Source organism: Prinia subflava, chromosome 14 (assembly GCF_021018805.1).
Source record: "Prinia subflava isolate CZ2003 ecotype Zambia chromosome 14, Cam_Psub_1.2, whole genome shotgun sequence".
Taxonomy (NCBI): Eukaryota; Metazoa; Chordata; class Aves; order Passeriformes; family Cisticolidae; genus Prinia; species Prinia subflava.
The window spans coordinates 9,686,224-9,712,015 of record NC_086260.1 but is presented as its reverse complement, the minus strand read 5'-3'; the positions used below and the strand labels follow the sequence as shown (position 1 = coordinate 9,712,015).

Here is a 25,792-nt window from a genome sequence, read left to right as displayed (position 1 = left end):
GGCACTCGCTGTATCAGCATCCAACACCTTAGAACTCCAGCAAGAAGATCAGCATGGCAATGGCAAAAATGGTCTCTGAGAAAGAGGGAAAACTCAAAGGAAGGTGATGGGTAACCCATGCCTTGGGCTGGGGTGCAAAAACCTGCCACTCTGTCTGGTTACCAAAGCAGCCATAAGGATGTGGTTTTCTGCTTGCATCTTGATACAGGATACACTCGAGGTATAAAAGTCATTTGAACTCATCTACCTATAGCCAGAGTGATTTTGGCCTTTGTTAAGTTTGGGTTAATGTCTTCACAGTGGGTTTTTAAGGGCTTAGGCTTGATTGTGTTATGAACTGCATCAGAGGACACTGAAATCAATAAAGCTGCAGAAGCAAAAATTCTAATAGATTAAAAACAGACCTACATGAAAAGGAAAGTCATTTCAGGCATCATTTGTATGCTTAATATTATACACATGCTTATGCTTTGTAATTCAGGCTCTAACTTGTGATTTTGGTTACATAAGAGAGTGGAGAAGCCAGAAGCCGTACGCCACTGCAGCTGAAGGCAGAGTTCCCCCAAATAGTCATCAGGCACATTCTCAGAAGTTGTGCTGTCTCATAATGAAATAGCAGATAGCAATGTGCATATTTATGATACAAAATGACTTATTAATATTATTATAATTATCATTATTATTATTATTATTGTTATTAGTTCCAGGTACTGTTTGCATGCCTCTGACTTCAAAACAGCTTTGGCTGTTGGTATTTTTTTTTTTCTAAGCACAAAAAGCAACCATGTGCTTTGTGTGGCTGACTTTTAATGAGTGAGGAGCAGCAGAAAAGAAAGCCAGAGACAAAATATAGACTTTGATTCCTCTAGAGAACAAGAGCAAAATATTCCACTGCTGCCACTAGTACAGCTGTGCTGGCAGGATCCTTCACTCAGACAAGGCTCCAGCCACTACTTACATTTCACTGATGTGACTGCTGGTTCCTAATCTGCATCTAGGCATCCTCACTGAAACCAAACAAGCAGCTGAGCCAGTGAGAAACCTTTTGCTTCATTCCCTAGTGCAGCCAGAGCCGCCTGTTTGTGGCTCCTCGTGGAGCCTCACAAAATGTGAGCTGCCCTCTGCAAAGGATGCCTGTGAATCAAAGTTGCAGTACACAAGAAACCTGAATCAGAAGACGTAGGTGGCAGCATGGACTATATCGTTATGAGTTTAAACGAGGCTGTTCAGTGGAGATATGCCGTCAATTAGCTGTGTATATCCTATATCTCTATCTGGTTTTCTGCTAAAAACCTACTCACGTTCCAAATCAGCTTGGGTACTGAAAATCACAAAATGCACTGGACTAAGGGAAAACCGTATGTGTGACTGTGGCACAGTGTTTTTGGCATCCTGTATGCCATCAAAAAGTGTGCAGAATGGTGCAGCTTTTGCAACGACCACCTAAGGAAATGGGCATTTTCTGAGACCTCCCTGGAGGCTGCTGTGATGGAATTTGAGCCCCTCAGCAGCCTGTGCATAGGTGATGGGTTCCGGAGGTGGTCCCCCAGTCACTGCTGTCCTAGTTCGTGGTGTAGAAAGGCAGTCTCTTGTACCAGAGAAAACTAGAGAGGCAGAGATGTGGGGACTATTCACTCTGTTTTGGTCCATCCCTGCTGTTCCCAGTGCAAGGTTAGCACTGCGGGGCTTCTGTGAAACACAGATGGCCCCAAATCTCCTTTCCATCACAACTATACTCACACAATGCAAATGGTATTTTGCAGTACAGAGGATCTTACTGAGTCTTCAGCAGGGTTTATATGAAAATGCCTCGCGCCCCTGTCTGCTGCTGTACCCTTTCCTTAAGAGAACCAGAGGGGATGCAGGTAGGAGAGCAAGGACGTGTTTGAGTCATATATACCCGTTCGCCTGCAGGGGAAGAGGACCGGCTTTCGGTTCTGTGAAACCCGACGCAAAACAAAACGTTGCCCTGCTCAATTTCCCCGCCGATCGCCCCGGCCGTACTTTGTTCTCCAGCTGCCCCCGGGACTTTCCGGTGCCGGGGATCGCGCTTTTGGGACGCGGCAGGGCAGAGCAGGGATATCCTAACCTCCCAGGCACCTGCCAGCCCACGCTCCCATGTTGCCTCCTCCAGCAGCAGACGGCTGCGGGACCAAAACCTGTTCCCAAAGCGTGGCAGAGCGGCACCGGGTCCAGAGTCCAGTCCCCCGGGGGCCGGAGAGAAAAGTGGCCGCAGAGGAGCAGAGCCAGGGCCCAGGCGCAGGGACGGGCAGGGGCGGTGACAGCGCCGTGGGATGCTTTTTCTATGAGAATGGCACTCTTTGTGTAAAGATAAAAAATAACGACTAAAAAAATGTACGAAAATGAAAAATACCAAGATGAGATCAGCGCTGGGAGCCCTCGCTCCGCTTCCTGCCCGCCGCGGCAGCCGCGGGACGCGGGCCGGGTCCCTCGGGCCGGCTCGGGGCGGCCCCGCTGCCGCTCCCGCTGCCCGCGGCAGCCGCGGGGGAGGGCGGGCGGCACTGCGCACCCCCCCGAGGCGGCGGCCGCTGCCCGGCGGCCGCTGCCCCGCACCCGCCCGCCCCTCCCCGCTGGCCCGCGGCCGCCTGCCAGCCCGGGCTCCGCCGCCGTGTCTGCGGCATGGCCCCTCCTCCCCCACACCCCTTCCTTTAGGCTCCCCCCTCCCCAGCAAAGAAGAGGCCGTGCCGGTGTTTTTCCACTCAGCAGGATGGGTGATGCTCAAAGCTCCCTCATTAGACAACAGACACGAGAGGTCAGGAAGAAAGCGCTTATAAATTACCGTTTCCTCCTGCTCGGCGCTGCTAGTCGCGCCGCACCGCTCCGCCGGACGCGCCGCACCGCCGCAGGGGCGCAGCGGCGCGCAGGCACCGCGGCCAGCGGACACAGGTACGGCACCTCCCGGGCGGGAGGACGGGCGGGCGCTGGGGCTGCGGCTGCTGCTGCCGCCGCTGCTGCTGCCGCTGGTGCCGCTGCGGTGGTGGCGGTGGCGGGGCCGGCGCGGAGCGGCGCGGATCGCCCCTCGCTGCCGCGGCGAACAAAGGGGCGGCCGCTCCGCGCCCAGCGGAGCCGAACCGAGCCGGGCCGGTAGGGCGGCATCGTCCTCCCTTTGTCCGCCTCGACTCGGGGTGCCCCCGGCGCGCTTTCCCTTCCCCTCTTCCATTTATTTATTAATTCATCCTTCTCCTTAAAACCCTCTCCTCCCCAGCTCTCGCGTTACCCCGGCGGTGTTTTTATTTACCCCACACCACCCCCCACAACACCTTGCGTTAACTTTTTTGGCGATAACGTTCTCAGCCATTCCCCGCTGGCAGCCCTCCAGCACATCGACGGCGCACGCTTCTCTCCCCGGCTATTTTTGCCCATTTTTTCTCTCCTTCCCACCACACCCCGCTGTGCTTTCTCTGTCTGCCGTGCGCTGACCTCGAGTGAAGAGACTGGTACAGGCAATGCTACATCTGATGCTAATAGGCCTATCTGGTGGGTAATACCGCTGCTGCTGCTTTCTTGTTATTTACCTCATTTTCCTTTTTATTCCTCCTCCTTTTCCTTTTATTTTGTGGGTTCTTGACATGCTGAAATCAAAGTAGTGATGGGGCTTGGAAATAAAACACTGGGACTACACAGGGCAGGTTACCAAGCTCAGCATGGTGTGAAGGGGTGATAATTCTGGGTTCATCTGGGGGTAACTTGCATCCAAAATTCACCCACTGGCTTTAAGATAATGAATGCCCATTGCTGCCTGGTATTATAGCAGGAGGTATGTGGGAGGACTCACAAGGTTTCCATATAAGAACATGGGAGAATTTATTTCACCCAGGCGAAGAAATGTGCAGAGTATGTGTTATTTATGACACTGGAGGCAAGCTGTGTTGTTCTTAGGCAGCTCCAAGAGTGGCAAAACTTGGTATTTAGAAATTGTAAAAGCTGATTTCTGCTGTTTAATAAGAGCTGTGTTTGAAGGGAAGCACGGATGAAAATAAAAAAGGAAAAAGTAGTGGGAGAGGATCCAGATAAACACGAAGAAAAACAACCCCACACTTATTTCAGCACAGTTTGTGCCAAGGTGTAAAGATGGAAGTTTTTGATTAGTTCCCATGTTTTTTAACCGTATTGGGAAAGGCATTAAGAAAATGTGCCGAGAGGAGCTGGTTACGTTGATAGGGCTATTTTGGTAACTCTATTTTTTTTTTTTTTTTTTTAATTGCTTGCATGTGAAAATGTTTTGAGTTTTGGACTAGCAAAACAGTGAGGCAGTCCTGACGGGGACACATGTCATCAGCTGTGTAATTCAAGGCTCAGATGACAGTTGCTACCGGTTTAGATTTTATGGCTTTAGGTTTGAGGGTAAATCAGCCCGTTAAAACCTGCTGCTGTGGAATTTAGAGGGAGAGGCTTTGGTGAGAGCTTTCTGATGGTTGTTGACAGCCGGGCGCTTACCTCTGGGTCTGCGTTCAGCCGAGCTGACTGCTTTCTGGCACTGCCTACCTTTGGCACAAGTGTTACAGAAACGTTTCCTTGAAGGTTATTGGGGTTTTTTTAAGCAAAATGTGTGAGCAGCTGAGGCAGCCAGCAGCATGACAGTGACAGTATTGCTCGCCCGGACCAAGTCAAGTTTGAAGCACAAGTGTTGAAGGAGGATGTCTGTGTTGCCCTGGTTAAACTGACACTGGAATCTTTATTTTTGATGCTTTCACAGATAGTATCTTTCTGTTTCCCCTTCAACTGTCTCTGATCTGCTTTGCATGTTCTTTTTTTTTTTTTTTGTCTTTTTTTCTCTTTATTTGCCTTTCACCTCTGTCCCTTCGCACGTCTCCCGCCTCGGCGCGCTGAGGCAGCTCCCACTGGAGGGCGGCAGACACCTTTCCCCTGCCTGCTGCCGCCCGGGGCACCGCGACCCCTCGGCCCGGAGAGGAAAGGCCGCTTCTTGCTGTCATTTATTAACCTGCTGCTTTCACCGCGCGCTCTGAGGGCTATTTTCTGTCATACTTGGCAAAAAGCAGGAGGTCGCAGGTGGCACCGTGATACCTGTAGGCCCTGAGAAGATTCATGTGTGCTGGGGAGTGCTGCATCCAAATCCTGGGGAGTTCTGTCTGTTTGCTTAAGGAATCTTGGACTGGAATCTGGTAGAAATTTGGAATCTTTCAAATGCTGCCGACTTCTGTTTTAGTTTCTTTTGCTGAAACCAAGAACAAAATTTGGCATACAGCTCTTCATTGGTAGTTTCAAATGTAGAGCTTTTGGGTGGGTTGCCTGGAGCTTTCATGTCAGAGGTGAAATGTTGGGGCAGTGGCAGGAGGCTTCAGTTGGTGTTAAATGCTGGCAGAAAAGAGGTGCCACATTGCCCTGGAAAACGAGGAGGACACTTTAGGTTGGTTTGCTCTTGCTGCAGAGTGCTTAGGAAACCTCCCATGCCTGAGTGGAGATCTGTTTGTAAAGCCTCAGTGAGGATCTTGTAGTACAGCTAAATCATTGCTAATATTTCAGTGAGGGTTTTTTTAATCAATACTCTTAGTGTATCTTAGTGGCTTCCAGCCAGGTCCTATGGGCTGGATGTTTCCAAAGAGACTCTTGGGCACTTTCCAGACAGTGATATTCCTAGGATTTTCATCAATGCACATCAAGGCTTAGCAGCAACCCCCTATTATTTTAATTTTGCCCCTTCTATGTTTTCCAATGCCCCATATTTTTGTCCCAGTGGGCAGTGGGACATCATTGCGCCAATGCCCCACTGGCAGTGCTGCCAGTTCCACCAGTAAGGGGAGTCTGCAGTGGTGCCCTACCTGGGGTTTTAATCATGCTGGCAAACAACTCTGAAAAGATTATGCTGATCAGTTTATTTTAAATTTAACCATATTACAACACTTGAAAGTGGATGGGAAAGCCAATGTAGTTGCAGCCTTTTGTAAGTAATGTTTATTTGATTGGCCATATAAATAAATTGTACAGCATTTAAGAAGTGAAGCTTTGAATAGATTACCCAGTCGGATTAGTGCCTTCGACTTCTTTTCATCACTAACTTAATTTATGTGACCAGAGTGGATCAGGGTTATTTTTTAAAAACGTAATCCTGTGTCTACTCCAGTAAGAGCTCTATATACAGAACTAAAATTAATTCAAATGGCATTCTAAGGGGGACGGCTTGCAGGATTGGGTCCTTGGCCCTTAGTAGAAAAGCATGAGGATGAAAATGCAGTGATTTAATATTTGTTGAATTTTTCCATATATGCCTATTTAATTGAACCCTCAGCTGTTGTAGTGCCATGGATTTAATTGATTTGTGTGAGCTGAGTATCATCACAAGGCATATAAACTTGAGGAAAACCCTTTAAATTGCTTACATAGTAGCTAATATTGATACAAGGTAATACAGTAGAAATTAATTGAACATGGCACTCTTCACTGTCCTTTTTTCCCCAAAAACCTGCTGTTGGAAGGGCTGCTGTGCTGCCAGTCCATGACTCTGAAAACATGGCTGGTGTCCTACAGCAACTTTTGTATTTCTGTCACTCTCTTTTTTTCCAATGTGTCCAGATTTACACCCGCAAAAAGCCATTTAGTGCCAGCCCTAAACTCTGTTCCAAGAGCATCCACCAAACCCACCAGCTCGGCTGGTGGGAGTGTGAATCAAATGCCAGCGAGCTTCGGGTGGGTGGCAGCAGGGTGGCAGTGCCGTGGCTGCAGGAGGTGGCTGTTGGGAAGGTTCCACATTTTAGCAGTTACTGGGTTTCCTGTTGTGGTTCTCTGTCGCTCAGAATTGTCACAGCCTCGAAGGATGCCTTCACTGCCATGGCTGCCCAACCTGGGCTTGAATGCAGTCAGTGCTTGAGCCCTGGCATGGAAAAACAACCCTGCTGTGCCTAAATGCAGCAGGAGGGCCCTGCTTCATGGTGTTGGTGTAAGTCCCATGTCCATAGGTAGGAGAATAGCCCATACTCTGAGCCATGGGGTTACCTCTGAGCTGGAATGTAGTTAAAAATTCTTCCATTTTTCATGTTTTGATCCAGATCACATGGCATTTGTATTTTATTTCACTGCTGCAGTGAATTGTCCCGTTATTTAGAGGGTTGTAATCATATCTCCTGTGATGTTCTGCATAGGATGAAACACACGAGAAAAGATCTCCTGTTTTGGCATTGGTACTACATTCTATGTCTTGGTGTTCTTCAAATAGGAGTTTTTACGGATGAAATTCAGAAAATGCAGTGCATTATAGCATTGAAACATGTCTGGCTTATTTTGCTGGATCCCTTTTTTTTCCTTTAAAATATTTTTCCCTTTTCTTTTTCTCTTTTTTTTTTCCAAACAGGAAAAGAAAATACATTCAGCAGAGACTCTTCTTCATGTAAGTGTTATTTATGCTTGTTTATGAAATTACAAAAAGGCTTAAAAAGCTCATTAAAACATTCAAATACTGAACACTTACCATCTGTTTGTAGAAACCAAGTATAGAGCATGTAAAAATAGGCTGTAGTTATACAGCAATAATGGTCAGCAACTGATACCTTAAATCCGTCTGTGCAGTTCTTCTGTGTGTATCATCACAGAATTTAGAAAACGTTGCAAAACACTTTGCAGATGTTTAAGCAGCATGCCCATGAAGTTGGTGTGTAAATCCTGGAGAGATAATGTTAAAGTGGTTTGCCCAAAGCAGAGAAGACACATAAGTGAGAGCTTGATTTAGCACCCCAGAGTCCTTTATCCCCAAATGCTGTGACAAAGTCAGCTTTTCTGCCTTGGATCCTACAGAATCCAAGTTCTGCCCCTAGAGCCATTTTGTTGTGCGCACGTGTGCAAGTGTGTGCATGTGTATGTATGGGTAAGAGAGAGTGTCTGTACGTGTACCTGGCCTCAAATAGCCTGTGGGTATTTCAGGCCTTCTCTACAACCTATGGTGATGCCCATTAAAGAGCAGATGCCACCAGCCTTTGGTGGATACTGTTGCAAATGTTTTGTGAAAGCATTTGACTCCAGCCTAGCTCTCGGTCTGGGGGAGCCTGTTAAAGTATTCTTCGTGGGACTGAGAAAGCTGAATGTCATAAAAACACAAGTTTTTTTTCCACACCATCTAGAGACCTGTTTTGGTTTTGGTTGGGGTTTTTTGTTTTGTTTTTGGTGGGGTTTTTTGTTTTTTGTTTTTTTGCAGATCTCAGCTTTGAAAACTGTTGACTAATATAGAAAGCTTTGCTCTGATATTTCTTCCTAGTAAATAAATCTGATTAAACGTTTTATGGGGCTGCATAGATGAAGACTCTCATTGCCTTTATGCAAAATTAGCTTAGCAAGGAAAATGACTGCATTGTTCCCAATGCAGAGCCCGCTTTGCATAACTTCCGAGCATGTACTGTGTCCAGTGGCATGGCAAGCCCACGAGCACTCACCTCAGGCTGATTTCCCATAAGTCATTTTTTTGTTGTTGTTTTTCTTTTTAACAACATGTATCTCGGAATTGCAGCACTCCATTATGCTTGCGTAGCAACTTGCTGGTTAATATGTAGCAAAATACCATATGGTAACAAATGTTTTTTTGCTATTGTTGAGCTGGAATGTTAGTTCGGCTTCTAGATAAAAGTGGCTTGCGCAAGGCGTCCCGGTAGACCATGATTTCTGCGGCTTGTACAGTAGTTCTGTAGGCAACCGTGTTCTGCTCTTCCTCTCCCCTGTGCTTCCCTTCATCTTCCACAAGAGCGAGGGGTGGGCTGACGGAAAGGCAGGAGCTGGCAGCCCTTTGCATCCTTCAAAACACCATCGTGGGGTTCATATTATGCCTGTTGCTAGTCTAGCATCTGTTGAAAACACTCTTTGTTCTGGTTGTGTTGCTAGCAGAAACATTGTTAGATGTTTTATTTAATAGCTTTAAACCACAAGTGTTCTTTGGCTGGATTTATGGATAAGACAATCTTTAAAAAAAAAAAAAAATATATATATATATATATCCAGTACTAGGTGAAGGATACCCCACAAAGGATTAAAGAATCCTCCTTTTCTGCTGCTGGGAATCCTAGCTGAGACTAGTTTAAGTGTTTGTATCTTTGAGAGGGTACATCATCATTTTAAAAAGGTAACAGAGAAGAAAAAAATCCAGAAGGTTTTTGAGTATGAACATTTTTAACATTTGTAGCTCATTATTATTTCATTCTAGAATGGGAAATTCAAATCTCTTAAAAATCCTGTGAAGCATATGCTTCCCAGAGATTATAAAGAGGAAATGGTGAAGCAAAAACCCCTTTAAGAGAAGAAGCTCCCAAATAAAGAAGAACTCAAACAGACAAACTCTACAGCAGTGACTGTACAGTGTCTGGAAACTGCAGAATAACCATGCAGTGCAGATCTGGAGAGTTTCCTTGGAGATTGCAGTATCCCAAAGAAAATTCCTGAGTCAAATATATACACTCTAAAATGAATAATGAAAAGTCAGTGGTCCCGAGGCCATTTGCAGTGCAGCCTTCCATCACCTGCTGTGGCTTTTCTACAGCTAATAGCAAGCTTTGAGCATCAGAGCCGCTCTCCTCTGGTTCTGTGCATGGAATATTATGACTTTGACTCAATAACCCTGTTTGTGCCTGTCTGTGCATTGGCTTCCCTCGGCTTCTACAACAGCATGAGTTTCCAAGATTGAGTTAAGCTCCAGGGATGGGAGAGTTGAGGTTATAGTGAAATGGCAGGAGGATGAAGCATCCAGGACAGGGATCTCTCCCAGGCCCCCTCCAGAGAGAGTTTACTCCTGTGGCAGGGAATGCTCCGTGGGGATAAACCCCTCAGGCCATGGCTTGGGCCGGTCTCTGTGACAGGAGGTGACCACTTTGAGAAGGGGCTCTTTGTGATAGTAACCAGCCATACATAGTTGTAATAAGAAAGGGACCATCTTATTTTAGTCACTTTGCGACAAATACTACCACAATTCATTACTTTCCATCAGTGCCTCATCCTATGGAGGAATCACCACTGCCCATCTACATTGAGGAGGGGACAGAAGTCCCGATTGGTGAGTGCAGTTGGGATGGGATTTGTTTAAGGGAGGGTATTAAGGGTACTTGGGTTTTATATTCCTCACATTTGTGTGTACCCGTTTGTAATTGAAAATGGTAAGGTCTGTTGCAAATGTTTTGGGGATTTTATTCTATATTCTTCTTTATTTTATATTTAGAGCTCCTAAGAGTTGTTAAACACTGCTAGCATTCATTTTCAGCTAATCATAAAGTACATAATTTATGCAGTCACATTGAAAACTTCTGTGCAGGATGTCTTAACACAGGGCTGAGGAAGACCCCAAGTATCGCAAGAGGTAGTTCCCACTTTGGACTTTGACCTCAGTTGTTGAGATACTCAGAATAATCTGAGGTCTGGGTCAGTGTTTTTGTTCTTGCTGACACTCTCACGCCCAGCACCCAACAGACTCACATTGTCCACACCACTGCACAGCCAGAAGAGAGGCAGAGAGGTTTGCCATGCACCCTGGAGTGCTGCACACCCCCAGGTCTGAGCTCTGGTGTAGATGTATTGTCACTATCTGGATGTATAGGCTGAATGCTGTTTGGGTGTTGTTTTTTTGCTTCTTTTTTTTTTTAATAGAGAAGCAGTCTTGAAGATAGCCCATAAAAGAACACAACTAAAAGATCAGTAGTAGTCTTTTAGGACAGTAAAAAGTTGGGATGGCAGAATTTCCAGAGCCTCATCATTATACAATCTGTTCTGGACTGCATACAGTAAGTGTGCCTTAGCTCTCACTTTGACAATCTGCCTTGTTGAGCAGATCTGTCTCTTTAAACAACTTTTTCTTCTTATATATCCTGAATTTTTTCCATTCCTAAATTCAAGCAATTCATTCTTGGCCTACTATCTTTTGAGCTAGATTAATTACCTTCTTCTACACACAGTACCTGGAAGGTATTTATAGCTGGATCTCAACCCAGCTGAGAAGGATTCTTCTCATTTATAGAACATATTAATTTTAGCTCTCTTACGCTCTCCTTAGATTACTTTTGTTGTCTTTATTTGTGTTTTAATTTCCCTATCTGCTCTCTAATCTGTGGAGAGTTGAACAACTCATAATTTGTTCACTGTGGCTGTTTAGACATAGCATTATGCTTTAGATTTCCATGTCATCCCTTCCCTTGTCCACATCCAGAAGTAGCTTAGCCTTTGACCCTTCTGCATCACTCAGAAGCATCACACAGAGAAACTCTATTACTTGGCTTATCTTACCTGCAATCACCTTTAGGTTCTTCTGGGACTCATGGCTTTGCTAGCTACTCCTCAGGCAATCTTACTGTTCTGCTGGGATGTTGGGCTTTATACTTCCTAACACTAAATCCCCATCCCACTGCATGCCACTTATTTTATCCAGGAATATTTTGAAACAATATGCCATTATTTATTTTAATACTCTGGGATTTTATCATTTACATAGAAGTTGTTACTGTTTGTATAGAAATATGTAGAGAAAAGTATTTAAAATTTTTATATTTTGATACCTATTACATCTGTCTTTTGCATGTCAGTTTAGACTCCTTTCCCAGCTTCATCATTCTTATTTGTATATCTTCCCTGATTTTCCTTCCTCTAGTTATAAAAGTTCATAAGAGCTGGCAGGTTTAGCCTTCTCCTTGCCTTCATTTTGTACCTTTCTTCATTATACAATAAGGCTATTGTTTCTTTACCTCTTCTATGCATGGCATGATGTGGTCTTTCCCCCAGCAGATCATCTTTTCCTCACCTCTCCTGGGGTTGTAGTCAGCTGAACATCTGCTGGACATCAGACCTCTCTTGTAGAACTATTAAGGTTCTGTCCTGGCCCCTGGGATTTCCTCTTGTCTTTCCCACTGCACTGAGGAAACCTGGACAGCTGAGGCGGTGGCATCTGCACCAAGAAAAATACTGTAAGGGTGATGAGTCACAGAACTGACCAACCAACCAAAAAAAACCCAACTATGAGTGGAAAACTTTTTAGAGGATATTTTTATGGTGCTGTCATGAAGCAGCTTTGTTGGATCAGGTTCTGAAGTGCAGCTCCAGCTGTGGAACAACCAAATTGGGTTGGAGAGGGCACCGTGTTTACTTCTTCTAAATAAGTGTCTGGACTGTCAATACAGCAAGCTGTATTGAGGGGGAATGAGTGGAAAAAATAAATGATGCAGAGATGAGGGCAAACCACAAACTCTGAGTTTGGTATCTAAATGTCTGACGTGGGTTAGGGCTTTTAGATGCAGCATAAATCAAGGTAGGAAGCACTGCAAAATTTGGGTCTGGATCTGAGTCTCGGTGTTGATCCTGCTTTCCATTGAGCTCACTGGTGTGATCCCCATCCAGGGTGACCATTTGTACCTGTACAGGCCAGAACAGGAATAAAATAAAGTCCTGTCTGCATTTCGGCTGGAGAAAAATAGCACGCAGTGCAGTTGTTAAAACATTTCATTCAGCACAACCATCATTTACTTTTGAAAGATTGTTTGGAGAACTTAGATTATTTCCTCAACTGAAACACATTATTACATATAATGCATACATACGATTCTGACCCTGGCCTGACTGAGGGTGCTAGATTGCTTTGTAGCTTCTGTATTTATTTAAATAATAGAAAAATCAGTAGGTTTTTTCAGAGTCTAAATTTAACAACACTATTTATTTTAAGCAATTTGAAAAGGAACATAAATCTCACTTGTTTATTATGGCTGCTTCATGAAAATCTAGCTACAAATAATACTCTATAATGAAAACCTAGCTAACACTGTCATGAATTAGCCAACAAGAGAATGAACATTTTGGATCTGGACAAGGGCAGCATTTCCTTCTCCACCCAGGGGTCTTTGCATTCAGGAGAAGGTGGCTATTACCTAAAGGCTGGTTTTATCTCATTGGGTGAAATGAAGACTTTGACATTTTTGCATAGATGAATATGACTTTTGATTGGAAAAAGGCCTGAGCTCTGCTTAATTTTTTTTTTCCCTTTCTCAAATACATTCCTAGAGGAAGGTAGCTGAGTGAGATGCAACAAATATTTTAATAAATCAAAGATATTTATGAGGAGATGGGGAATATATTGTTACTATTAATAAAGAACCTATGAAGCAGTAACTAAAAAGTGCAGGTCAAATGCTGGGAGTCCTGGTTCGGGCACAATTTCAACTACCTCCCACTCAACTAAACAGTTAGGAGATTCAAGGTGAGGAAATAGGCAGAGGAGGTCCTTACTCCTCATCGCCATTCATGGTAAAGTCATGACCATATTCTTCCATGACTATTGTGTTAAATGCTAAAGAAAACAGCTGAGACAACACAGTCCAAATTTCCATTTTATGAAGCAAAAAATTACAGGGAAAAAGATTTGTATTGGTAAACATTGCATTTGGTCTATACAGGAAACCACCAAAGGAATAATTGCGTCCTTGGGGATCAGGAGCAGCAGAGCTTTAGGCTGAAGTGTTTATGTTTTGCCTTCCAAGTCACATTTGAGATATTAATGTTGTTTGGTACCTGCGAAATTAGCTCAAAGACATACAAATTCAGGGTATAATTCTCAGCTGATTTCTGCCAGCATGGTTTTGTTGATTCCAGTAGCATTGGTGTTGCTTTATCATGTAAACTATGTCAAAAGTCAGGCCGCCTTCTTCAGGACTCAGCCTTGCTGACCTTCTACCCCGTTGCACTTCTGCTGTAGCTCTGAGTCCCTACATGGACAAAATCTGAATTAGCCACTTCCATCTTTCTGATCCACTTTTGCTAATGAGTAGCACTGGCTTCAGTGTTGCTTTTGTCAAATGTATACAAGTGTTAAGCAGACCAGAGCTCTACAGGATTCTTACCCCCATAAAATCATCTGGGTATGGTGGAAAGCTCCATTAGCACTCTTGCAGCCATGTTTTCTTGACTGTACAAGTCATGGTGCAGCCTGGGCTCATTTGGGGCATCTTGATTACAGGAGAATTTTCTTGTAATTGCAAACAGTTTCTTCGGCCATTACTCAGTCCCTGCTTTTAAGCATCTCTGATGTTTTCTTCATGGTAAAAACTGGATTTTTAGTCTACTGCTCTTGGGCAGACTCACTCAAAGAGAGAGGCTTTGTTACATTTTATGCCTTCTTTTATAAGAGAAAGTGCTCCCTTTCCAGCCCAGAAGAGTATTTGACACCCTACAGAGAGCTGGCTCTGTGTCTCTCTAGGAGATTGCCTTCCCTTGCAAGAGAAGAGAACCTTTTCTGTTGCACGTGCTTCAAGAATTGCTCTCTCGTGGGGAGCTGGCACACAGAAAGCTTGATTTTTGCCAGGTACTCAGTGCCTTCTGCAAGGTATTGAGTGCCCTCCTATCCTTTGCAGCCAAAAAGGAGTTGATTGCTCTTGGCATCAGTCAAATCTGGACCCAGAAGACCACAGGTAGTATTTGCCAATTATTTATGTGCTTTCGCATGCCAGAGTGTGTCTGAATTGATTTTTGTTGCATACGAGAGATTTGAGGCGTTAATGACACTTGCCTGCCACTAAAAACTTTTTTTTAAATAATAGTTAAACAATAGTAAGCATGACATTTATTGCATTGCCATGGGGAAATTAACCGCCAGCCCCCCCCAATTAACTAGAGTCCAAGTAACTATTAGCTCTTCAGAGCTAATGTGTGAGTTATATACCCTGAATGAGCACCATATGCCAGTTCATTGTGGCACAGTGGAGTCACAGGACACAGTGTGGAAAGCAATAATTGCTTGGCATGCACTGAAGCACTTAATAGGGCTTTTTGTTTGGTTTTCTTAAAGGAATATGTTTTACTCTGACAATAAAAGGGGTATAGTCTTATGTGCTGCCACCAGGGACTGATGCTTATTTTGTAGTTAACCTGGAGCTTACACATTTGTCACTCACTGCCCAAGCCCTCAGCATCTTTTGTTTTCCAACTGCTTGTATTGTATGTGGAGTACCAGAAGAGTGAAGAGTGAGAAGAGTGAGCCTTCCATTTGGTATCATCTTGTCCTTCTGTATTATTCCTCCTCACCCTTTTCCTCTTCGTTTTCTTTGTTTGTCCAATAGAGACATTCAGATTGTTTATATGGAACAAATGTTCATCCTGAGCAGAGTGAAGCAGTGGGATGAGTTGCACAGGGATTGTATGGTCTCCACTCTTGGGCAGAGCTTGACCAGATAAGGACATCAGCAAGCCAGTCTGATTTTGACATTGGCCCTTCTTTGAGCAGGAGGCTGGACTATGTGACCTCCAGAAATCCCTTCTAACCTGAATTGCTTTATGGTTCTGTTTAATACCCACTTCCTGTACTGATTCAGCCATAGTGCTGTGCATGTCATTAACTCCTCACTCCCTGTCATTGTCACTCCTATTTGTACCTGCGTAGAACAGGAGCGACCTCCCAAAGGTCAGTGAGGTGACAGAGGTTTTACTTACATGGGAACAATAGCAAGGTGTAAATGGTGACCTCAGATAAGATTAGTAGGTGAAATTTGGGTATCTCTGAAATTATTGGGAATTTGTACACAGGATTTCACTTCAGTTCTCTTCAAATCTTTAGTAAGTTCCAACTGAAGTTATCAATGGAAGAGTTTAAAGCATAATTATATAAGGATGATAAGTATTTAAAAATAAATATCACCCTTTTTTCCTTTTCAGTGACAAATCTCATTCTCTAAAACAGCCTTGAAGAGAGCTTTGGGGTATTTAGGATTTAGTGAGTCACCAACTGCCCTTGCTGGGCCGTTACGTGCTGGTTTCCTCATGTGGCCGTAACCACGTGAGGGAGTTAATGCTGCACAGAGCATCTGCTCCTCAGCTCAAGGCCCTCCCAGCCCTGCAGCTGTCTGCCAAAAAGCTGGGACGTGCACAGGGGCATCTGCAAGCTCCATCGGGTAGCAAATTTTCATGGTCCGCCCATATGTTAGCCAAAAAATGCCCTTTGTCAGAACAATGTTATTTTAATTGTGCTGAGAGAAAGCAAGATCACACTCAGATTCACCATATCAGCCTAGGGGATTTTGAACAATGATGTAGCTATTCTAGGGCAAAAAAAACACCCTTCAAAAATTCCCTTGGTGGGAAAAAGAAATGGGAATATTTCATAAAGTTTCTCTTTCAAGTCTGACAAAATAAGGTGCTTCTTCTGCATGTCTCTACTTTCTGAAGAAGTGTATTGCTTATGTAAACACCTAATTTCCCATCAGGTTATATCAAAAGTAAAGTTTACATATGGGGCTACCATAGTGGATTGAAGAAAGACTAAATATGAGCAACCAAAAGCTTTTGTTGTTCCCTTTTACACAAGGCAGGATTCTAAAAGCAAGATTGAACAGGATGGACTTGCTTTCATTGCTGCCTTCCTTTTTCTGTAACACAGAAATACTCTCACCTGGTACAGAGCCTGCTTAAATGATGCAGAGTACTGCTCTTTCAAGTGTGAAAAGGGTTTTGTGCCAGGTAGAGGCAATATAGTAATGGAAGTTACTGTTGCTCAGTAGGGTTGAAGTTCCTTTCTCCTCCGCTCTTTGTGCAGTACACAAGCGAAAGGTTATAAGTCAAATTTCATGGGCAGATAGTATCCAAATGTGAAACTTCAAGCAGTACATCTGACTTCGAATCACCTAGGTGATTTCTCCTGTAAAGCTATCACAAGTTCATATAGCTCTTGTACAGGAGCTCCAAAATTCAGACAAGTCAACCAAAGGAAGCCTCTCACTTCCTACCATTAGTTTGCATGTGAAGTGTTTTTGTTGCTATCTCAGCTGTTTGGCAGGTGCCTATCATTACTAGTGGAACTGCAAACAATTTCCCACCTGTCCTTTATGAACTTTTGCATAAAAAAACCAAATAGTGAAAAATAATTGTAGTCATGATGAAGACAGCTTTAGATGCTTAAGTGCCATATTTGTATGCTATTAAAGCGTGTTTGCAAAGGTGACATTGCACTAAGAAAAATCCTCAGCTGGTTACAGGAGTAAGTTCAGCTTATAGTAATCAGGCCAGGACTATAAAAGCAACCTGCAATGAACCCATGAGCTATCATTTGTTCAAAAAGGTAAGAAGAGATGGAGAAAAATAGGCTCTTCACATATCGTCATACTGTATTTGGGGAAGCTTACATGTAAAAGCCAACAGAAAAACAAGCAAACAAGTTCCTGTAGCCTGTGGGATTGACCCTGGTATGAAGGTGGGGCTGCAGATACTTGTTTTGTATTGGAGTCAGCCTTTGCTCTAACACAAGTCCTGTCGGAGGCAGCAATTTGAGGGTGAATTCTGTGGGGCTTTTGTCAAGTAGTGTGTGGGCCCAGGATTTTGTTCCCTGTGTACTTGGTGTGTGCTCTGCACTTTGCAGACCGTGGTATGCAGAAGTGGTTTATGTGTTAGTTTCCTTGGAATATTGGAGTATTTGTTCTGGCACTGTTTGGTTTTCATATCTCTTGACATAGAAACGAGCACAGCTCTCAGTCTATGAAAGCAAATGTCAGAGACCCATGGCAAAACTGAACTGAAAATACACCTCTGGTTGGGAATCAGTCTGAATCACACAGTATTTAAAAGCACGGTGGTTTAGTGGTCAGTACCAAGGGTTATATTTGCAACTCAGAACTTCAAAGCAGATGGGCAGTGATCAAATCAGTGAATTTTTTTTTTTTTTAAATCAAATAATGCCCATTGCAAGGCCTGTAGGACATAGTAGTATTCCTTCTCAAATGCCCTCCAGGAGCACAGTGAGTGGCTCTGGGCAGCCGGGGAAATTGAGAGAACGGGGCTGCAGCTGGAGACAGAGCCAAGGCTGTTCTGGGATTAAACAAAACATGGCATTGTCCGGCCATGCAAGCCAGCACCTGGCACCAGCTGCAGGAGAGCAAATAAATATCATAGCGTCTGCAGAGCTTCACTTTTTTTTTGTGTGAAAATCTGTATTTCACCAGCCCGTTTTGCAAAGTTGTGCTCTCCCTGAGCTTTTTCATCAGCTTTGCCACTTCTTCTTTTTGCACATCTCCTGCAGACCTGCCTGTGCTGCTGTGCTGTCGTGTCATTGGTTTCAATTTCATTTCCTGTGCGAAACTTCATACGCCTAAAGTTTTCGTTCTTTTTTTTTTTTCCTTTTTTTTTCTTTTTTTTTTTTTCTTCTTCTTGAAGGAAAGAAAACAACAACAGTAAATTAAACCTCAGAGTCCTTAGGAAATTTCTGTGGCTGAAGGCCTGTGAGCAGAACTGCCCTGGCAGAGCACTCCAGTCACCTGAGTACTCTGGTTCATCAGCAAAGGGTTGACACTTCACTTCTTAAAAGATTGCAGCTCATTTCTCTCACTGAGTCGTATTTTTGCTGATATTGACTGCCAGCATGGAGGAGAAGTCAAGGCTAAAATCAAAAGTAGCTTGCTCTCACCATTAAGTTTTAGTGCTCATGGCCCAGCCCTCAGGGCTTTGTAACCTGCTCAGATTTTATAGCCCTGTAATGGGACTAACACTGCGGATCGCGTGCATGTAATAGCTGTTTTCCTGGTACAGGTTGGCTGGCTGCTTTCCACCCACGGTGCTGTGTTGCACAACTCTTCCTTCCATTAATGTATTCTAGAAAAAAAAAATCAGGTGTTGGGCAGAGGGGGCACTGGAACAAAGAAGAAAGGATTGTTCCCTTCCACTGATGGTGTGAGGATCTAGATTTCTGGGAATAAGTTACTATATGACATGTTCGTACAGCTGCCACAGGTGGGACAAAAATCTATCCTCACTTATTGTTTAAGATTAATGGATAGAGGCATTAAAAACACAACTCCGGCTTTGTGTGGGGGTGGCCTAGGCAGGTATGGCAACAGCTGATCAAAGCCATTGTTGGGTATAGAAGACTGTATTTGTTTTTCCAAAAACATATAGTCTTACACGTCCATCTGTTTTTTATGTAGTTAGAAAACATAATGAAAAAATACAGTACTCCTCAATTGCGAGAAAGCCCTGAACATTAGCATTGGTAAACTCAATTAATTTAAATTTAGAAATAGTGTGAAAGAAAAAACAGGTGAGGGTGAAATGGTTTATCCCTAAGAAAAAATTACTTTGAAATAATGAATTCATATGTTTTATTGCACATTTGCTTTACTAAATGACTACTTTATTGTTTCTCCTCCTTGCACGGGGGCAGTGTTTCATTATTGTAGCATGGAAATTGCTGTCTGACATTATCATGTGTTGCAAGGGCCTGGCAGAAGTGTCACATGGGATCAATACACTATTAATCACATGCAAAAAGTTCAATAGGCACAGTGCACACCACTGACTGAGTTCATAAGCTTTGTGAGCATTAGGGGGTTTGCCTTTTTTATAGCAGGATGAAGGACATCCCTTAATTGATTTTGGTGTGGTTTATTTGTGGCAATAGAACTGACTTAATTGACACCAGGGCTTGATAGAGAATTGCAAACCATTCAGAGGCAGACCTTCAGAATTTAAAGCAAAATATGACAGTATTGTTCCCTTGTCAAGAGGCGTATAACTTCAGGGTACAAGGAGGCTGAAGAGCTCAGTATGTGCACAGCTTGTTGAATCTTCTTCAAAAATGCCCATCTTGCTTGGAAAGCCACCAGCTTGCTACCACATGGACAGAATGCATTTTGTTAAGGGCCCTCTCATAAGGACAATGGCCTCAAGAGGTGATATGACCCAGCAAAGTAATGGTTTTCCACTTTCACAGTGGGTGAGCTGGAGACCAGAGGAAGCAGGCAGGGAGGGCAGTGGGCAGCTGGTGCTTCTTTCCAGCCTGTTGACAGTCAGGAGGCTGTGAGCTGGGTCATTGGTCAGGAGGCATTAACCTGGGTCAGCAGTTGGCTTCACGTGAACAAACCCAAGAACTTGTTCTCCTGCACAGAGTTACCAGCACAATGTGCAAAGGATGAGCAGTTTCCCCTCAGTCTCTGCCTCTGCCAACCTCCCATTCCTTCCCCTTGGCTGTCTTTGCAAGAGCAACCCCTGGGCTTTCTTCTCTGAGGACAGGACAGAGCAGGAGCACCGTGGCTCTCCAGGCAGGCCATTTGGTTTCAGTCTGGGATACAGGTGACACTGCCCACAGGGGATTTCAGTAGGACAGAGTCATAACCAGTGTGACTCAGTGTGCCAGACCTCCACTGCATCCCCTGCGCTTCCCTACTGACTACCACGACTGCTCTGTGCCACCTCCCTGGGGAATCAGGCTCCGTCCCTGAAGCTGGGGAGCATCATCCTTGCTTCAGCCCCTGTTTAGGGCCAGGGTCATGTTCCCTCTGAAATCCACTGGAATTTGTAGGTATTCGTTTTCCTCCTTTCCACCCCACACAACGGAAGAGGAGTTTTTCATTTCCTCCTGTGCTGGGTTTAGTTGTAACTGCTTTGTTCTTTGACACAAAAAAGTAGAACAAAATGAGCATCTAGAGTATTATGTGACTGCAGATTTTCTGCTGCTGAAATCTGAGTAAAGATGCAGGATTTTATAACAGCTCAGTGCTGTGACATGGTGCCTATTTGAAGCATTTGAAGAGCATGAATGGAAACAGCAACAAGAAAAAAAAGCATGTGGGGAAAAAAGATACCTTTTGTCCAGACCACAACTGGTGAAAAAGAAATTGCATTAAGCCCTGGGCTTTTCTTTCAGAGTAGGCTTCAGCTTTATAAAGAAGTTCATTTTCCTCCTAGAAAATTTTCAGTAGCAGACTTTTCAGTCAATCTTAGAAGACTATAAAAAGCATCACAGTGAAAGAAAAGGAAATGATGAAGAAGTGAGAAGGGAGATGGAAAAAGCTGGAGCAAAAGCTGAGAAAGAAGAAAGGACAAATGGATTCTAGGGTTTAAATAACAACCCAAACTCAGGGAACAGTATACAGAAAAAGAGGAGTCCATTAAAGACAGAACAGTGAGCTGTAGTTCAGGAAACTTTTAGGGATACATTTTAAGAGGATGACAAGGAGTGTGTGCAGTAAAGGGAGTAGTATTGTTTTTCAGAAATCGTAGGTATCTTGCTCAATGAAGCAGAATGAACTTGGATATGAATTAGGGACAATAAGTGAAGTCAGGTGCTCCTTGGACACTAGTGGGGCCTTGAGGGCTGGAAGACACAAAGGCTTTTTTTCCTCCAGATCACGAAGACTTGCACTAAAGCCATGAGTTTGATCAAGGGGCTGTTTATTTTAATCATGTATCGATTGGTTTAACCACACTGCCCTGGGAGGGAGAGCTGTCAGCATCAAGAGTTACAGCTTTCAAAGTTCCAAGTAATCCTAGGAAATGAGCCAAACATAATAAATGCAGTTTTATTTGGGACCTGATCCTACTACTGTTGAAATCAATAGCAGTTTTTCCATTGCTCTCAATGAAAGTGGAAAGCTGGTTATTTGAAGACCAGCTCTGATCCAGCAATCAGGGCATCTAATTTTGAAATTTTCATGAATGTGAATGTTAAATAATAATAATTTTTTTGAAGAGCGAACCCACAAATAGATTGGCAGTTCTAGGAAAACTCAGTTTGTAAAGGAATGTTGACTTCAATTTGCAGGATACAAAAGAAATGACAGAAAAATGAGAGAGATACCAATGTCCAAAGAGGCAGTGAGCTTAAACAGGGTTAGAAAAATTAATTATAATGTGGTAAACCGATGCCTTTCCAAAGTCATTGAGGCAGAAAAAGATGAGAGAGCACTGAGAAGCTTGAGATATACAGTCTGCACAGGCTGAATTTAGTAGAGAAGGGTCCTTGAAAGCAGAAGTAATGATGATACACATCATGCTGCAAAAATAGTCCATAAAATCAGTGGTACGGCCATACAGTCATTCTTCAAGCAGCATTCCCATCAAGGTCAAAGACATTCTGAATGTGTACTTTGCTTTTAGTTTTCTAACAGAAAAAGAAGCTAGAAAAAAATGCATATTATTCCATTCTGGTCAACAATTCAGTATGTTGAATTTTAATCAAAGTTTATATGCATTGGCCAAAAAAGAAGTATCTGCTTTGCTGTGGTTTCTGGTGTTCAGATGCAAGACAGGGCATGCATTTTAGCATGTATAAGTATTTATAAACACATATCTGTGTACAGGCAGACTTTGATTTTCCCATTTCCATCAGCATTTGGAAAAACACTGTTTGAAAGTTTTGATTTTTGGTGACTATTAAATGAGGTGGCATCCACAATGGATTTGTCCTCAAGGTTCCTCCTGGAAGGTATTGCTGTGCATTGGTTGCTTGTCTTCAGCTCTAAGAAGCTTGGAGTGGATCATTACTGTAATCCCAAAGCAAAAACTGAACACAGTGTATTTTCAGTTGTGTAATCCATGGGTTGTCTGTCAAAAATGGTCAGTGGTTCAGCAGTATTGGGAGCTGTGTCTGTTCTGACAACCAGCAGGTCCTGGCTGTGCTGGCAGCCTTCCCTCGTGGGCATTGCTCACCGTCTGCCCCCTCTGTGCAGCACCTCCCCCTTCCTCTACCCCTCATTTTTTTGCATGTTATGAGGGATTACATTTCAATGCCAGTATTTTTATAAAGGGTATGGGTTATCTGAGGTGCAGGCCCTACGTTTGAAGATCTGATAGCTGTCGCCCAGGGGATGGCCTAAGCTGAGCTGGCTGTGAAAGCACTCCTCTTATGGCTGGTCTCGTGGTATTTTCACCTGTGCACCAAAGACTGATCAGTTATGGGCAGCAAGAGAGCCTGGGTTATTGCAGGGTATTTCACCTGAGGAAATCTGTGCAAGGGACAGACACATGACTCTCCTGTGGAAGGGCCTCCTGGCCATACCAGCGAGCAGACATTCGAGAAGTGCAAAGTGCCCATGCTTAATCCCTTGTTCTATTTTTCCATATTTTACCAGCATCGATTTGATAATTGATTACTCCGTCCGCAGTTAATGAGTATTTGTACCAGTGCATGTGAGAGCAGTTCTGGGCTTGGCCCAGTCTGGATTTTTTTCTCCCCTTGCATTTGGATCAGGCTCTTGCAGTGTGACTGGGCTCAGCCTAGGGGCACACCATAAATAGCAGGCTTGACTGCTGCTTTTATTTATCCATATTGAGTTCATCAGATGAAGCCAAAACTTCCTGGGGCCATCTGAAGCTTCCTGGAGGGGGTACTCTCACAGTCAGATATGGCTCCTGGAAGGCAGACATGAGTCTCTGGGAGTCAGACACATGCCTCAGACTTGGATTTGCTCCTTTTGGACTATGCGGTTGTAAGAGCATTTTTTCACAATATATTTCCTTGGAGGAGTCTGATGGACTTAGATCTCGAATACCATCCCCACTTAAGTGATACAGTAAAAATAACCTATTATTCTCTGGTTCTGACCTGGGCGGTGACAACATATTGTTTCAGCATCTCTGTCAGACTATTTCCCTTAAGAGCCATTTTAGCCTCACCCAGTGGGACATAGCTAAAGGAAATGAAACTCCAACCCCATTAAGGAAAAAGACAATGCCTTTCACTAAACAAACTTACTTTTCTTGGCTTTTCTTCGCCAGGGAGAATCGCCCGTACCCCCCACCCTTGCAGCCTTTGTAGACAGTTCCTGTAATTGGGAATGGCTGGGTGGACACCAATGGTTGGCAGCAAAGGGGGATAAATCCAACATCCCTTGAACGTGACATGGGCTGGGACCACAGTCCCAGGTGGCTGCTTAGCGACAGTTCCTGTGGTACTGGTGGGCTGTACGTGCCTGCCAGCCACAGCTGCTGGCCCTCCAGACACAATCGGGATCTTAGCAAGCCTATACACAGTAAAGCTGGGCTGTTACTAATTTTGGGCAAGCCTTGGATAGGTAGTGCGCCCCACTATTGAGAGCTGGTGACTTGCACCAAAGTTGTGGTGGCTCATCTCCTGCCACCTGTACAGTGAAACGACCCCAAAAGCAGGCATGACCTTGAGGGTTCATGGACTAAGGGAGAGATCACGCTCTGTCATCACACTGCAACTAAGGCTGAAGCAAAATCTATGCTTACTAATTAGCTTTTCAAGCACAGCCATTACTTTGGGGTATCTTGAGACAAATTAGAAATCCGTTTTATAATGCATTTCCACTCAGTTACAAAGAAAGAGTCTGGAAAGGCACCATTTCACATTTTGTGTGTGGGTAACTGGGTGAAACCACAGGGTGATCACCTTGTCCCAGGGAGAGTCAGGGTTTACAGAATGCAATCAGCTGGTCAGCCTTGCAATCTCTGGGTAGAACTGACTAACACCTGGGTCAAAGTAAATCCGCTGGCAAGAGGATTAGAGCTGGCAGAAATATAAAGAACTCTGTGTCATGAGATAAAAGTAGATTGCAAAAAATTGCAATCCTGAGGAGTTTTTAATCTTAGAGGTGGCTAACACTGCAGGTCCCCTTAGATTTTTTTACCTAAGGGGAGCCTATGTTCCCAGTGTTCTGTTTCGGGGTATTCCTAGTATCAGTCTCCATGGGGAGCAGTTAAGCTCTTATTTCAAACCTAATCCTGCAGGGCTCTATAAATCTATATATCTCTGTGCCTTCTCAAGCAGATTTATGGCTGTCCCACCAGTTCACCAAAAAATTATGTGAAAAATAAGAGCATACCCTAAACACTAGGTGTGAGCCTCTCTCTTTTGCACGCTTTCTCCCTCTGTTGATGAGTGCTTCAATAACCCTGTGAAGAAAAGCTTCCGTGAGCCAATCCAAATGCCCTCCATTCCTCAGCCCAGAATAGCCTGTTGCCTGATGGTTATGACATGCTCCTGCAAGATGAAAGATAGGGATTCAAGCAGCACAAATAGCAAAAGAAAGCAAAAATGAGCTTTCTCCATACCTGGTATCTGTTGCAGTGAGAGCCAGACATCGACCACCTCTTTGAAGAAAAGCAGTTGTGTCCACTTATTTTTTTCTCCCTCAAGAGAGGACTCCAGGCGTTTATGCAGGATGGTGCCTGTTAGGGGCTTGGTGTGAGATGCAGATGTCTCAGGGAGGTTAAGGTTGCTGTGAATCCCTTTTAGAGGCACCTCCATTAATCTCCATTCATGACACTCCAGTTAGCTACTGTTAATTAAGCCCCCCAAACAACTAAGTGCCCAAAGGCTGTTACAGGGCTGGCCCTACCATTTTTCGTTCCGTTACTGCTTTATCTCATACCATGCCTCTAACAGTGACCAACAGGAGATATTTTAGTGGAATATGGCCTGCCTTCATCCCCCTGCAGTGGTGTTATTCACTTTCTCCTTCTGTGAGCTCTCTCTGCTGTTGATCACGAGGTATTGCAGTGCTTCTGTCACCCCGTGCACTCACCAATGGCCTTGTTTAAAAACCAGTAGAAAGTCATAATGATTAACATTGTGGAGATTAAAGTCCCTCTTTAGATCATGGCCTGATAGGCAGCTGCTGTCGCAGTGCCTGCTTTGTGAAGGCCACCAATGTGCCAGTGGGGCGAGTGGGGAGCTGCTGTGCTTTGTGGCAGTGTTGGCCCTCTGAAATTTCTGTGGTGAATGGAAAGCATTACAGGTACAGTGATGCATATCTATCTAAAAATCACGTTCAGATTAAAAACTTCCTTCAGAGTTAATGTCAGTTCAGTCTTCGGGTCACTGCCACGAGCTCAGTCAGGTTAGAGATCAAAACCAGTACTCAGGGATGAGGGAGGCTGGCAGCTATCAAACAGGATAATCTGCAGCATGATTTTTTATGACTGCACTCATAATGACGTGTATAAGCAGTGAATGGTTGTGGTCTGGAATAAACTTGCTGGTTTGCCTGGTTCTGGTGAAAATTTCAGTATCAACACGCTGTGCAAAAATAACTGGTCAGATCCAGCTGAAGTCATTTGAGTTCTGCAAAGAATGAATTGGCTGCATATGCAT

General features: G+C 44.1%; 1 protein-coding gene across 5 annotated transcripts in view; it reads left to right on the top strand.

The window, feature by feature from the left end:
* Nucleotides 1-2,722: 2,722 nt before the first annotated feature.
* SLC6A6 (solute carrier family 6 member 6) overlaps nt 2,723-25,792 on the top strand; it is a 58,275-nt gene continuing 35,205 nt past the window's right edge. The window contains exons 1-4 of one of the 5 annotated variants that reach the window (XM_063411818.1): nt 2,723-2,907; nt 7,328-7,363; nt 9,938-10,003; nt 14,331-14,387. In XM_063411818.1, the coding sequence (XP_063267888.1) occupies nt 9,949-10,003; nt 14,331-14,387 (112 nt within the window). In that variant the 5' untranslated portion in view covers nt 2,723-2,907; nt 7,328-7,363; nt 9,938-9,948. Of the gene's footprint in view, nt 2,908-3,396; nt 3,499-7,327; nt 7,364-9,937; nt 10,004-14,330; nt 14,388-25,792 lie in introns of those variants that run through there. The other 4 variants (XM_063411819.1, XM_063411820.1, XM_063411821.1 and 1 more) reach the window with 4 other exon arrangements.